The 16,484-nt window shown below is 36.4% G+C and overlaps 1 protein-coding gene across 3 annotated transcripts in view; it reads left to right on the forward strand.

The window, feature by feature from the left end:
- The window catches only part of rorab (RAR-related orphan receptor A, paralog b), a 49,384-nt gene that overhangs the window by 19,598 nt on the left and 13,302 nt on the right, over window positions 1-16,484 (forward strand). The window contains exons 2-3 of one of the 3 annotated variants that reach the window (XM_073836214.1): window positions 8,500-8,529; window positions 8,606-8,674. In XM_073836214.1, the coding sequence (XP_073692315.1) occupies window positions 8,500-8,529; window positions 8,606-8,674 (99 nt within the window). Of the gene's footprint in view, window positions 1-8,499; window positions 8,530-8,605; window positions 8,675-14,298; window positions 14,435-16,484 lie in introns of those variants that run through there. The other 2 variants (XM_073836215.1, XM_073836216.1) reach the window with 2 other exon arrangements.

Raw genomic sequence — 16,484 nt, forward strand, 5'->3', positions numbered from 1 at the left:
CTATTCTTTTTAATAGTTTACTTTTTAACAGTTTTTTTTTTTTTGATCATCAGTCTTTAAAGCCAGTAAATATTGTTCACAGAGCTGATTACTCACTAAAAACTCCTACAGATCATGTTTTAATACCATTTCATGCCACAAGTCTTATTTTGATGTAACAAAGTGGTTATATCGAAGTGTGAGTTGTTTACTAATTTAGTCTTCCCTTTAACGGCATTATATTGTTCATTCAGACTCATTTGCGAACACAAAATGCTCATGAACATAAGGTGGGATTTTACGCATGAACCAATCACAGCCAAACATAATTAGTCATATACAATCATTTCACGATGATGGCATTGCCTCCTCTCAAGTGACTGTCCCCCATTCATTCTCAATTACCCCCCCCCCCACCAAACGCCATGCTTTAGGGAGTCTGTTAAAACTGAGTGAGCTCAAGGGAGGCGAGAGAGACGCGGACTTCTATAACTTTACCTGCTGGTGTCGCAGGGCCAAAAAAACTTATTTTATATGCTTTTTTTGTGATATTGGCATTGTTTTAATTTTGTACTATGATTTTTTTTTTTCTCTCTCATTCAATATTTTGAGGAGGCTCTGCCTCCCTTGCCTCCTCAGAAGAGAAGCGGAAACACCCCTGATGTTCACATACTCAATCTTTTATCATATTCCAAAATAGAAATCTTTAGAATGCAGCCGAAGATAAATCAAGAAACATAAATGATTAGATCATATCTCAAGTCTTTTGTTGATTTGTCACATAACAGATGTAGTGAATGAATTGTTCTCAAAAACCTATTATTATTGCGTACAGACAACACAGACTATGCACTGTAATGAGATGGTTTCTGATGAACATCATCTATCAATGATTGCCAGTTGTAACTTATAAATTATGGATGCAATTTTTTGTCGCATTTGTGACCAGTTTAGTCCATATAAAATCTGAGTCCATATAAAATAAGTGTGCATTGTGTAGTACAAATGAACACCAGAACTTTTCTTGTTAAATATAAATGAAAATATAAATAATCATGTAAGTAATTAGTGAATTCAAGTAATAAATAATAGCTAATTGCATTTATTTATATCAGTTATCTGAGTAAATAATTTTTCTGCCAAGTAATAAAGTACATTAGCTTAGCCGTTGTTTACAGTTGCCAAACAAAGTAGAGACCTGGCACATTAATATAGTCTGTGGTCACAGTTACAGGTTTATCTAAATTTAACAACGGCTTCCAACGCAGCTCGTCCAATCAAAATCCAGAATTTGAAGTATCCGTTCCATTTCCGTTTTTTAATATTTCATTTTTTCCTGACGTTAATGAATTCAGGGGTTTTTCAGTATGTTTGAGCCCTAGGGAGTGTGTACAGCTAGTGCTAGAGCCAGTCATGAATATCAGAGTGATCTTCAAACTGCAGAAAATACCTGTCATCAGTGTAACTGACAGTTGCTGATGCTAACATAGTTAAGAGTTAAAAAAAAGGACTGAAAGAGTCAAACAGAGTGCAAGAGAGAGACGAGTGGAGTTGTAACAACATTATGGCCTGCATTCCAGCTTCATCGCATGGGCTAGAAACCATGTGTAAGAAAAGCAGGTCCTGTGAGCATGTGCGTCTGTTTGAACCCTTTGACCCCTGGAAGACCCACAGTGTTGGACTGAATTATAAATTGCCCTTTTTTTTAGATAAGTTAAACCGCAAAAACATAGAGAAATAAATGTTTAAAAGAGTTTTAGATTAAATGTAGCATGTCATGAATGCTGTTCTTTTTAACGTTAATTTTATCAAAGAATCCTGAAAACCATGTATTTTTACAAAAAACAAAAACAAAAAAACAAACAGCACAACTGTTTTTAAATAATATAATACCAAGAATATTTCTTGAGAATCAATGCCTGCTGAAATTCAGCTTTGCCATCACAAAAAAATTAATTACAGTTTAAATGCTAGAAATAGGCCTATATTAGAAATTATTGTTATTTTTAACCATAACTATTTTTTTTAATTCCAATAAATGCAGCCTTGGTGAGCATAAAAACATCATTAAAAAAAAAAATCTTAGTGTCCTCAAACATTTGAACGGTAGTGTGTGTAAAGTGTATATGTATTCATTTTAGACACATATTTTTTCAGTTTATTTGTTCATTGGTAAGCAGCTTAGGTTGTAGTGATGTATAATTTCAGCGTATGAGGGAGAAGGTTTTGGGATTTGTGTTATTTGCTCAGGGAATAATTCTTCATGGAACATGTTTTGATTTGAAGATCCTTCTTATCATGGATTTTGCGCTTTGAAGGCTATAAATACTTCATCAGTCACATCAAACAAAAGACTTAGCATCATCAGGACTTCTTCGTGAAAGAAACAAAAGCTATTTTCATAAACTCTTTGCATTTCTGATAGGGACATCAGTTCTTAAACATGGTGAGAATACTGCCCCAACCTGATTAAACATTAAGCCTGAACAATGAATAAAACATATCAGATTCCTAAGTGTTTCCAAGTTAAAACCTCAAATATTTATGTCCTCACATCCCTAGCTAGCCCCCAACATGGTCAGCGCAGCTGACAAATGATCGGTTTCAAAGGAAAGTGCAACTCTAACCTAGCCTGGAAAAATCCAGACCCTAATCTATTAAGATTAAGGGTCTGGGATCGAGCAATGAAAACTGCCTAACTCGAGGGGCGGCACCAAGCATGCATTTGAAACTCTAACTGCACGCAATTGGATAACGCCACGACCAATCACAACAATACACGCTTAGCTACCAGCAGAGCTAAATGATGTTTCATTAACAACGTTCGGGAGAAGCGCGTCAGATGCTTAGCGTAAACATCACAAGTCAATCAGCGCCATAGGTTTAAATACAGCTGACTCACCTCAATTCACTCAATGGTTTATCAGTAAACCTCCACCACCCCATCTCATCACTCCGAGTTCTCGCTACTCCTATTGGGGGGTAACGTACTCTGGGTTCGGGCCATTCCCGAGCTCGGAGCCCTTCACCGGACAGCACGCCAAACATGTACTACTATTCTCCGGCTAATTATATGTAAGCGTGAACTCGGGAACTGATAGATTAAACTCTTGCCGTATCCAGTCGGCAAAACAGCAAAAACGTCCTTCTTACAAAGGAACAATTCGAGTTTTCGGTTTTCTGTTCCTCTTTTATATGGAAAGCCAAGTCTAACTCGTTCATTGTAGCGGCCAAAGCCGTTTCAAACAACTTGTTGTTCATCTGTAGCGACAGCGATCTTTCAAAGTTTACTATATGATTCGGATGTCGCAGTGCTGTCATCATCAGCTTAGCTCGCCTCTGGCCCGCCTACATCAGATACACCGATTTGATTGGTTCCCACAATTGCTTACGTATCGCAGTAACCTGCATCATTGCTCGATGCCAGAATGTCTTGCAGAGACAATTCAAATTGTGCTCTCGCAAGACCTCTGGATTTCCAGGGTAACTCTAACCTTGAGTCATAAGCTTTTCAATTGGTCACTGTGTCAAACTCTCATTAGGTTTCTGACACCAACTGACTTTGACAACTTATTACCTCTCATATGAGCAGGGCCTCAAAGTATTCAGTGAGCGTTAGTGAACTCAACCAACCTTGTGTGAACCCATTCAACTCTGCATAACTCAAAGTCACTTAAGTACACATCCATGTTGTGCTTGGCTTTGATAAAATCAGTGAATTAAGTAATCAGACCCCAGGGTTTGAGCTTAGGAGACCATCTGTTTGTGTCCGTAACACAATCATCATTGACTAACACTTATTAATTGTTAAAAGTAAAATAAGTGAACAATCAATTAAGAATGGTAAACAAGGTTTATTTGGCACATTATTGGATGATCCTGGTCCTCTCAGCATCCGGTTTAAACAGGATTGAGAAAATCGCCAAATGAGTAGTTTTACCTCAATCCTGAGGCAGTTTCTGTGTCATTCAGCTCTGACTAATCTCTCGAAAAGATTGGAAGCACACATGTTCTCCCCTAAAAGCCATCCTAAAAAATTTAATAACCCAGTATGCACCCTGAATCCCGCCAACTGACACACATTTTGAAACTCACTGGGTCGTGTTCTCTCAGTCTGTTTATTGTGTGTTACGTTTTAGTAAAAAACAATGTTTTAAAATGAGAACAATCCTCGTCCATACCGTTTAATGTTTCAGAAAAGATCTCAATCCACACAACACGGTACGTGACCATTAATGCACACTGTAGCGTCATGCTACGTAAGACAGTTTGTAAGATGTATACTATGCTTTTACTCAAAATATTAATGAATGATGCACTCACCTGTCGATCTCTAAATTTGCGTTAAAGATAAGGATGAGCAAGTGACAAATGCTTAGCAAGATTTGATGTGTTTCCTCCTGTGGCAATGATGCACATGATTTATAGCAATGTTTGCATACACGTGCAGGTCAGCTCGTTCACCTTTGTCATCTGTTTTGTATGCAAAATAATGCCATATTTCACCTCTACAGTTGTCTTTATTTACTAGTTTTGACTCGAGGGTGTTGATAGAGTTCTATCTGTTTGATCATCCATTGCGTTTTTTTGTTGTCACGTTTACCCGTTTCACAGTAATTTGGGAAGCAGGTGAACTTCGGAACAGCAGCGTATAAAAGAGAAGAAAACAGGCAAACAGCACTGGAATCAGCTAATGCTCTTCAGTAGATCAATAGAAAATAAATAGAAATGATGATTCTATCTGAGCTATAAATTTTTACTGATCTCATGATGAAAACGCACCTGTGGAAACTTTTTCACAAGACGCAAAATACGTACCAATAAATACATATCACTGTAGTTTCCAACAAAATTTAACACTAGAGGAAGTAAAACAGCGAGGACTTATAATTGTTTTTTATACACAGTTATGATTACAGCTCCATATGTTTTGCTTTCCGGACATATCAAGCTTACTCGATAGCTCAGACGGAAAGGAATTGGACTTAGGAAGTGGAATCTTTGGGTACAAATCCTGTGAAAAACATGACTCATGATGATAGAGCTGAAAGATAAGAGATCAAAAAACAAGCTAAAACAGCATGTTTGCAATTGTGTTTTTACATCGCATTTGCTTTTGTTCATACTATCGGGTAGGTTTAGGTGTAGTGCAGATGGTATGTTATTTTAAAATTTAACAGAGTGTTAGACTTATAGCGCCACTTAACAGACATTTCAAGTCAGAACTGCAGTAACACGTACAAAACCAACGTCGTGAAATACATACTACTAAATACATATCACTGTAGTTTCCAACAAAAATGAACAGTAGAAGAAGTAAAACGGTCAGCACTTGTTTTCATATATGGTTATGATTACAGTTCCCTATGTTTCGCTTTCCGGACATAACAGACTTACTCAGAATTGGACTTAGGATGCGTAATCCTTGGGTACAAATCCTATGAAAATCATGACACATGATGATTGAGCTGAAAGATGGGAGATAAAAAAATTCGTTTTTGTTCATACTATCGGGTAGGTTTTGTACCATATGTATGTTCATCTGTTCCAGGGGAAAAACGAACTCTCTTTTAGCGCCACAAAAGATGTGGAAACTTTGCTGGTTACATTTAGTCCCTTTGTGCTTTTTAGTTCCTTTTCCCAATGACTCAGGAGAGTCTTTAAGTCTGTGAAAACATCAACAAACTGAAAAAATCAAACTAATTTTTTTGTGGTAATGTAATTTTGTTAAAACGGATTTCATAAAATTGGAATTGGATAATGTATCGTTCTGGAACCCATATCGGAAATTTCTGAACAAAAACCTAGCCCTAATAATTAATTATGCAGTGAGTGAGATAATATACACATGAACACAGACACGTGTGTAGATAGTCAATTTAGATGATTGATTTGAATCTTTTTAATTTTTTTAACCCAACTATTTGGACGGCAAATAATTTCACCGCAAGTACATTTTAATGGGTACAATGCGTTCCCCTGACCTTTGCATTCTGTAATGTTTCATCGTTATTGCGGTCTAATCCTCTCAACCCTCAGCCATTTTTTTCTTTGCACATCCACATGCTCTCTGTTCTTCGGAGCATGGAAGGAGAATTACAGGGAAATTTCAATGTGAACAGACAGAAACAAAGAGACTCAGGGGGAGGCTGTTTGAGACTGAGACCGAGGAGTTAAACCAATTAGAAATGGGTGGAAAGAACCACAACAGGAGATTCGCTGTCATTTCGCTGCTGAGCATCATCAGATATGAAGCCGCTTTTTACTTAGCATTGCGGAAAGATGGGAACGAGACAAAGCGGGATTGTTTTTTTTTTTTTTTCACGCCTCTCCTGTTTCGTTTCATGAATAGATGGATAAATAAAGGTTTGCATTCAGATTCTCTCTTTTCATCTTTCTGATTTTCAGCTGGAGATGGATAATGAATGTGCCTCCTCAAAAGCCCCAAGCCAGAACGTTTGTTCTGGTCCAGCTGAAAATAAGAACTAGGAAAAGGGAAAGCTCTTCTCATACGTTTAATGAATATGCTGGTTTAAACATCAAGCAATTATAAGCTCCGCTTTAGGATTCTTCAGTTATTTAAGTACAATAAACAAGTACACAGATTTTTAATACAGCTGGTCTAACTATATCACTATCACATCCATGTTGAAATGATTTCCTAAGTCTAACATCTGAAAGGTTCTGTCATTTACCACCTTTCATGAAAAATGTTCAATTGGTTATTAGTTGTGTCTTATTTCTCTCGTGCAGTGTGCTTTAAGTTGGACATGAACTCTTTTACTACTGAGTCTAATTTACAAGCAGATGGAAATTCATTTGGCACAAATCACTGGTTAATGCTTTGTTGATTGGCAGTTGCCATTTACCACTTGTATCTCGTTTCGACAGTATCACTGGTCATGACAGATTGTATTTCTCTCAGATGGACACTTTACATCACAATAGAGCTGGCTGTAGTACAATAGCCCTGATTAAAGGGAGTGGATGGATTAATGGTGATTGACTGCACTGGCCTGAGTTGCCCTGAATGTAAAAGCATAAGCCAGGGCCTGTGATGGCTTGGGATTACAGAGTGCCTTCAGTTCACTCCTGTGTGTTTAAAAAAACATGAATGTGTACATTATTTACTATATACATATTATTTCTGTATTATTTTCATGTTTAGCAATATGTTTGCATATAACAAACATGGGTTTAATTTTTTTCATGATCTTTTTGCTTTTCAAGGCTATTATTTTAATTTCTTATGAAGCAGCCAAAATCAGACAAGTTATGATTTTACAGTGTAGAAAGAAGGGACAAGCTACAGAAACAAATATATATTAGGGCTGATTCTCATTTTTATGAAACGATATTGATTTTTAAATCCCAAGAATCGTTTAGTCTAGCCTGTTTTCAGTAAATGAACGGAACACCGTAGCGCACCTCCCATCCTATAAATCGCACTAAGCTTTGTGCTTTTTTACTTTTGATATGAAACAGAGTCTCAGATTTTAAATTCTGTCTATTTGATTATAGTATTCAAACAATAAATGCTGTTTTGCCGCTGTTTAATGTGGAGTGACAGAAAGCGTCTCAGTTAAAGAGAAGCGGCAGTGCGAAGTGCACATGAACTGATCGTCTCCTCTGCTTTAATACCAGTTTTAGCATGAAATAAACATGAATGAACATCTGAAGGTATTTTAAAAGAAAGAGTACCGAAATCCGTATCCTGCTGCAATCGCAGTGTTTCAACCGCGGACACAAATTCAATTAGAAATATTACTGTTCTTCAATGTTTAATTTATGTTTGAATAATTCTGTAAAGCTTTTATGACAGACACCGTTTCTTAAAATCTTAATCTCAAAATAATTATTTTTATGTATTGTTTTAGTGTTTTTGTCTAAAGACAATAGACAATAAAGCTATTGAAATTTTATTTAAATGTTTATTTAAAAAAGCAAAAAAAATTGGAGTAGAAATATAATTATGTAATTGTAACTTTATTATTATATAAAATTCATTAAGTGTGCACTTTTTTACAAGGTTCTTCACAGCAATGCCATACAAGAACTATTTTTGGTTCCACAAAGAACCATTTAGTCAAAGTTTCTTCAAAGAACCATCTCTTTCTTATCTTTTTATAATCTGAAGAACCTTCTTTCACCACAAAGAACCTTTTGTGAAACAGAAAATTTCTTCAGATGTTAAAGGTTCTTTATGAAACCATTTAGACAAAAAGGGTTCTTATATGGCATGGTGAAGCACTTTTATTTTTAAGAGTGTAATTTAAGCATTTGTACACAAATCAGTTCATTTTAACCTTCAATATTATAGTAATGTAGTCTCATGCATATTTTACAGTATTAGTTGAGAGTATTTTTTCCATGAGAAAATTTGGGCATGTACCCAAGCTTGTGAATCAGAATCAAATTGTGTATAATATACATATAAATTCAAAACTTTACTGCTTTACAATCAGGGACAAGGCTCTATAAACTTTGTTTAATATTTATTTTATTTCTTGTCTTTTTCAGATGTGTCCTCAGCGAAGAAAACACACACATGTAAGTATAGTTTTGATGTAAGAGTACATTTCTGTGGCCATAGATGTTTATGTAACATACTTCATTTGTACATAAGACCGAATGATGAGGGAGGTTGTTACAAAAGAAATTCAAGAGAGGAGGAGACAGCGGACTTCTGGAAAATGTAAGAAACTGAGAATGTTGACACCCACTTTAACATCCACCTCTTTTTTGCTTTAATCAGATTGTTTGGGTTAATGTGGGAAAGTGACAATGCATGCTAGGATCAGATTACTGTGATAATAAACGCTGGTTTAAAAAGTGCTCTTCCACCAACACAGCTTTCGATAAGGTTTTATAAGTAAAAGGATAATTGTAGTTGTAGTACCTACTATACGATTCTTAAGAGATATCTGTGTAACTGCTTTTTTAAAACAGTGTTTACCAGCTTGTCAGTGGTGTAACTGATCTTTCTCACCTCCTCTCACTCTACACCATGTTTACCATGTACACACTCTCTCTCTTACACAAACACACACACACACACACACACACACACACACACACTTATTTAGTTATATTTGTGTGTGTGTGTGTGTGTGTGTGTGTGTGTGTGTGTGTGTGTGTGTGTGTGTGTGTGTGTGTGTGTGTGTGTGTGTGTGTGTGTGTGTGTGTGTGTGTGTGTGTGTGTGTGTGTGTGTGTGTGTGTGTGTGTGTGTGTGTGTGTGTGTGTGTGTGTGTGTGTGTGTGTGTGTGTGTGTGTGTGTGTGTGTACCTGGTATTCATCACGTTGTGGGGACCAAATGTCCCCACAAGGATAGGAATACCAGTAGATTTTGACCTTGTGGGGACATTTCTCAGGTCCCCATGAGGAAACAGGCTTATAAATCATGCACAATGAGTTTTTTTGATGAAGTAAAAGTATGCACAATCTCCTGTGAGGGCTAGGTTTAGGTGTAGGGTAATAGAAAGTACGGTTTGTACAGTATAAAAACCATTACGCCTATGGAATGTCCCCATAAAACATGTAAACCCAACATGTGTGTGTGTGTGTGTGTGTGTGTGTGTATAAAAATGCAATTTGTAATTTTTCATAATTTATCATTTATTAGTCCTGTTTATTGTAATATATTACAAGAAGATAAATGAGAAATTCTGAAAAAACATGCATTTTTGTGCACACACATAAATATACATATATGTACAGTATATGTGTGTGTAAAAATGCAACTTGTTATTTAGGAATTTATCATTTTTAGGGCTGCCCCCTAATAGTCGACTTACCGTTAGTTGACGAGAAGAAGCTGGTCGACAAAAATTGTATGGTCGCTTAGTCACAGAAAAAAAAATTCCAAAGGAAGTGGCAAATTCACGCACTCCGCGGCAGACAGATTGTTAACGGCTGGTCTATGTGGTAATATTGTACATTGGGCAGGAAATCCAAGCTATTGCCTATCATTCATCAACCTTAAATATGGCTTTAGTAGTAGCAACTTTACATGGCCACTCAACCTAATGTTAACCTAGAAAAATGTGCGCTGTTGAAATGTCTGAAGCTGAAAAGTAGCGTTCTTTCTGCATGACAGATGGAGGCGCTGGTGTGGTCACTAGGTCTTAAAATACTCCGTCATTTTTGGTCATACAGATAAAAGTAATACATCTTTTGAACCTGTAAAGACTACATTTATTTGTGCACACTCAGAATAACAACGAAACGTTGCGCTTTTGTAAAATAATGAGAGCAAACAGGATGCGCTTTTTGCCGCCTCGGTCTCTGTGAACTTAAGCTCGAAACTCTCAGTATACTTGTTTTGCAGACATTAAAAATGTATTTATACAGAGTGAAATGTCTACTTTTAAATGAACCAATTCAAATAAAAAACAAATATTCTCAGATTATGTAATCATGAAACATGCACACAGGCGTATCAACTACTGCGGAGATGACGAGTCAGTGTTGCCGACTTCATCTCTTAAACCGAAAACAAAGAAAGCACTAACTTAGCAATAAATTATTAAAACATGAATGCAGTTTTCTTGCTGTTTAAGCTTGTTTGCTTATTAAGCTATGATCTTTATGATGATTTATATTTATTAATAAACGTGCGACTAAAAGTCGACTAATGCTTAAAATGAACGACTACTACTCGACCAGAAAAATCTTTAGTCGTGGGCAGCCCTAAACATTCAATTTATCATTTATATTATATTTGCTGTTACTGTATTAATAAGATTAGTGTATCTTATATCAAAGGTTTTATACAAGGACATATTTCAAGCCATGGACTAAACAGTTTTCACTCTAAATAAATGTAGTTGATTGTTTACTGATGTGCCCTACATTCCCCCTCAAATGTGGGTGTTTATGGAAACAGAAGAAAGCCATTTCTTATATACTGGTTTCAAGTTAAAAAGTTCTGCCAACATGACAGAAAAATGTTGGTCAAGGTGAGATTAGCTGCTCAAGAAGATAACTGCACACTAGCGGGATGCTTCTGTGGTTTACCAATAGAGACTTCCTGTTTGTGTATTGAATGATGTGAAATCTTCTTTACTGGATGAGATGTCCCTTGTGTGCTTGAAAGTACTGGAAGGAAAGTGGTGTACTTATAACAAGTGTGAAAACAGTTTAAACTTGAAAAAGTATGGAGTTTCATATTGCATTCAGATTTTATTTAGTCGTTTTTAAATAAGAGAATTTGCTGTGATAGTTACTGTGGGCGTTGCACCGTGCACATGTGCGTTTGTACGCGAGTCTTGATGTTTGTGTTGGAGACACCAAGCAAACAAGCAGCAGCTGGGAGCATGTATAAGCATGTCTGTCCTGCTGAAGTTAAACCCACCCCAGTGAGAGCTGTGTTCAGGATTGCAGAGGGATGAATTTCTCTGTGAGAGTGTCTCGCACAACAGAACCCCATCCTCACACTGCTGTCATGCCCGTGAAACATGAGACCTGCAGAAGCAGCTCCAGCATCTCTATTTCAACTATTAGGTCCTCAGTTGGACAGCATGTGGGAGAAGTTTCCAGACAAAATGGGATTGAGTGGCTCGTGTTGAGAGCAGTGGTTCTCTGTGAGGTGATTGGCTGAGGAAAGAAAACATTAAACTGAGATGAATAAATCAACAACAATCTTTAATGTTTTGTGTTGTCGGCAGAAGAAATGCACGCAGGTTTGGAGTTTGGAGTGAACTACCACTTTAAAGTCACATCTTTGAAACATGAGGTTTGCCAGCAGGTTCGTTACCCTAGAATGTCTTTGTTGCGTAATAGTGATTTTCACAACCGCAGAGATGGTTTTGCACGATACTTGGGTGAGTTAGCTGTGTGGCTTCTTCTTTGAGCAGAGCTTTTGGTCATGGTGGATTGGAGATGGTGTTGTGTGTTGTGCTGGGGCCTGGCCAGATCATTAGCATTCAGATGGCCCCGTTCCCCTCAGATTTAGCCAGACCTGTATAAGGCTACATGCGCGTGTGCTTGTACCCCACACACACATATGGGTAGAATTTCAAATATGCCAGTTATCCTGTGGGCAAACACATGCAATTTCAAATCACCGCTGTGCTGATGATGACTGTGCTGGCTATATATGGTTGTATTATGTGGGGATGAAAAACAATAATGATTTAACCAGTGGTCAGTCAATATGGGCTTTTTTTCAGTAGCTGATGCCGATAATAATGTCTAATGACTGATGGCTGGTATAATGCTGATAACTGTGTGTCTATAGGAAAATACAAATGCATTTACAACACATATTGATAATTTATGATAACTTACAGTTTATTTTACTTACTTTGTTTGAATATAACATGATATTATCAAGGGCTGGGCAAAAAATACCAATTTCTCGATTTTAAACAATTCTCATTTTTATGAAACTATATTTGTTCTTAAATCCCAAGAATTGTTTAGTCTAGCCGGTTTTCAGTTAATGAGCAGAACATTGTAGCACGCCTCGCATCCAAAGAAATCACAATAACCTTTGTAATTTGTTACTTTTGATATGAAACTAAGTCTCAGATTTCAAATTCTGTCGTTTTATTACGATATTCAAACAATAAATGCCATTTTGGCGCTGTTTAACGTGGGGTGACAGATCACTGTAGCGCCTCAGAGTAAGAGAAGCGGAATTGATCATTTCCTCCAGTTTAATAGCAGTTTCAGCACAAAATAAACATGAATGAACATATGAAGATATGTTAAAAGAAAGAGTACAACTTAACCGTTCAATCAGTGTTTCAGTCACACAAAGACATCAGTATAACAGCTTGTAAACAATGATAATGTCACATTTACCTCAGAAAAAAACATATTCGGTGACCATAAACTTTTTAGTTAGCTAGAAAAATTAACTCTAGAGGGGCATTTTTTTAAAATATATGCATCAAGTATTCATTCTAATACTTCAGTTTGAATAAATCTGTCAAGCTTTTATGACAGCAACTATTTAAATGTTTATATTTCAAAAATACGGATTGGAGTAGAAATATAATTCAGTAATTTAAAGGTAAAGTTAAACGTTTATTTTTGTATTGTAATTTTAACCTTCAATATTATAGTAATGTAGTACCAACTGACTCTCATGCAGATTTTACAGTATTAGTTGAGTTTTTTCCTTGAGAAAATTTGCCATGTGCTGTACCTGATACCAATCAATTTTAAATCTAATCAAATCGAATCACAAGCTTGTAAAGCATAATCGAATCAAACTGTGAAATTTGTGTCAAAACCCAGCCCTAATGTGTTTAGAATATATTGTTGCATTACACATACATGCACTTGTAAACTACAGTAAGTTGAGTAAATTGGTAGTGTAAATTTAAGATGATATTTTAATAAAAATGAAATATATACATAAAATTAAATTAATAATTTTAACAAAAGTTCTCTCTTAATGTCTCTCTGGCTCTCTCTATATATACAGTCAAACTAACAATTATTCAGACACCAGATATATTTTTTGATATTTTTTACTAGTGAGTGCAGGACACTATAGTTAATTTATGTAAGTGAGGATAGCAAAATAAAGTAAACTGACATATTATACCCAAAAATTATTTATACAGTGGACTACCAATAAAATTGATATCAAAAGTTATCTGACATTATCATGATGAATTTGTTCTGACACAGTTTAACTCTTGAGTTCTTGTCATATTTTATTACCATTTTCTAAACTATAGCGAATAAACTGTGATAACGTAAGAAATGTTGAAGGTGTCTAAATAAATTATTGGTTTGACTGTGTATATACAAGTAATTTGTGAAATCAGTAACTTATGTAATAACTTAAAACTTAAAATAAATATAAAAAGAGACACAAAATGCCTCCAGTGTGTACCTCAAAATATTTATTCAGCACACTGAATATGTCTTTAGTTCATTTCTAGATCTAGATCATTAGTAACATATCAATTTTAAAGTAATAATAGTGATGACATATCAGCAAATTATTCAGATGGTGTGATAAAGGTGACAGGCAACCGATGCCCTGTGTTTCACCATGAAACACTTTCATGGAGGAAGGGAAAGTGTTTCAGTTGCTCTAACACTGTGAAGCCTTACCTACAGACAGCTTCCTGCATACAGTAGAGTATCATGAAAACACGTTGCACAGCAGTGCAAGGTGAGAGTCGAAACTCACCCTTTAAACCACACAGTCAACTAAATACTTACAAACTAATCCCCCATTGGATGACAAAGCTGTCACTCAAGGGTTAAGGAGGCGGGACGCAAGGGTTTTAGTCCTTATGTCACGGTCACATGGATTCTCATGCGGTAGAGAGACAAGAGGCAGAGGGAGGCACAGCAGCGCTCCCGTCAGTCAGCAGCAGTCAGAACGCTTGCGTCCCAACCTGCACATGCTCTTGAGACAAGGCTGTTGACGGTCCTCTGCACCGCCACAGAACCTCAGGATGTACTTAATGATCACAGCCATGAAAGGTAGGAGAGGGATTTCCAAGTTAATGTTTCTTTAATGTTTTGAGCTGCTAATGTCTCTTCTTGCTTGAATAATGTGGCTGTTTTGCTTTCAAAACATCTCATGGACTCTCTCATGTGCTGTTTTGCATGTTCATTTACATGTTTTCTATGATTTTGAATTGCAAAGTGAATATTAGACGTTTTGTGATCTGTAGTAATGCGCATTAAAGCTCGTGTGTGTCTGAAGGAACGTCTCAGTCATTCTGAAACTGCCGTGAGCATAAGTTAATAAGTCAGCAAGTGTGTGATGTGATGTGATGTGATGCGATACGATGGTGTCTTTCTGACAGCTCTTTCATGGGCGGCCATGTTGGCTGTTTGGCACGGCATGGGAATGTTGCCATGCTGGATGATTGGGGAATGTTGTTCCACTGACCTATTTATGGCAAGCAGGGGTGGACTGCCATAGGAGCGCTTGGCTGTTTATTCCACCAACGGCTGTGTCTTACTTAATCCCCCCCACCCCCCACTCTGAATCACCACACGCATACACAGGCAATGCAAAGTCTTGCTGGCAGCTGTCATTATCTATTAGCGATAAGGTATAGGGCAGTGGAGCATCTGTGCGAGCCTCCGCTGCTTCTCTCTCAAAGAGATTATTTCAGCACATCAGATGCGTTCTCCTACACTGTTTTCAGATCAGATGAGAACGTTTGGTTATCAACCATCTTTTCGTTCTAAGCACAAAGCTAGAGATTGCTGTGAAAGTTCTGCTTTTCCTTGGCTGACCTGCTGACATTAGGACCGAAGGTTAATAAGATTTCACCCTGAGTTGACATGCTGGAATTGTGAGCAACTGAAACTCACGTACGCTTAGAACACAGTGAGTTAATTTAGTGTCTTATTAGGGTTAATTATGTAGGATTTAAAGGGCTTGGTCGCCATTCAGATCAGATAATTTGTTCACTTTTAAGTGTTTCTATTCACCCTAATTACAGATGATGAATGAATAAGTATCATCTAGCAAGAAAATAATGCTATAATGTCTAGGTGTTTGCAGAACGCTTTGATGATGGCTCATTTTATGGCTAATATGTGGCAGAATGTTCTTTTCTCCTTTGTTAAGATGGAGTGTTTATCTCAACCCGATGTGAGTCAGTGTTGTCAACAGATTACAGAAGCCCCAAAGGGTGGGAGGGAAGGGGGTGGCAACGCATGTGTGTTTGTGTGTTTGTGTCTGTGCGTGTGTATCTGCAGGCTTTGACTTTGGTTGGGTGCTGTGTTTTATGTTTCCTACTTAGACAGCACATCAGCACTTTCACACCGGGAGAGAAACCAAACATGTTAAACCACAACATCTCATGAGGAGGAAGCGACACTTGCAAACAGAAGAAGAGAGTCTTGTGTGTGTGAGAGTCTGTGTTTGCGGATTATGGTACACACCTGTAAAATATTGGTTGGCTTGTAGGTGCTTGTCTGTAAAAGTGATTCAGTAATTATTAAAAGCTAGCAGTGGACTGGTATGGGGTTTTAAATCTCTGATATTGACTCAAAATCTGAGGATAGACTAATAATAATTTTATGTAGTATTTTACAATAGAAAAACTTTATTTATAATTTTCAGAAATTATAAATAGAATATTATTTATTCAGTTGAATTATGCAAGAATAGTATACAAAAAAGTTATTTTTTTTTTTCATAATGTGTGTGTGTGTGTGTATAATTTCTGTGTATGTGTACACACTTTTAAAATTGTATTTTACAAAATATTATATATGGTGTATATTTTATAAAATGCAATTCAACTATATATAGTGTATATATGTAATATAGAAAGTTAGTATATAAAAAAATTAATTATATAATATTGGAACATATGTATATAAATGTTCAGAAATAATAGTTTCAAAAGTAAATTTTTTGGTTGTGTGTGTCTCTCTCCATATACATTACAAATTATTGTATTAAATATTTTCCACAATATAAGGTTGTGTGTGTGTGTGTGTGTGTCTGTATATATGTACACACACACTATACAAATTGTATTTTACAAAATAATAAAACATTATA

The sequence above is a fragment of the Garra rufa genome, chromosome 3 (genome assembly GCF_049309525.1).
Source record: "Garra rufa chromosome 3, GarRuf1.0, whole genome shotgun sequence".
In the NCBI taxonomy this organism is placed as follows: domain Eukaryota; kingdom Metazoa; phylum Chordata; class Actinopteri; order Cypriniformes; family Cyprinidae; genus Garra; species Garra rufa.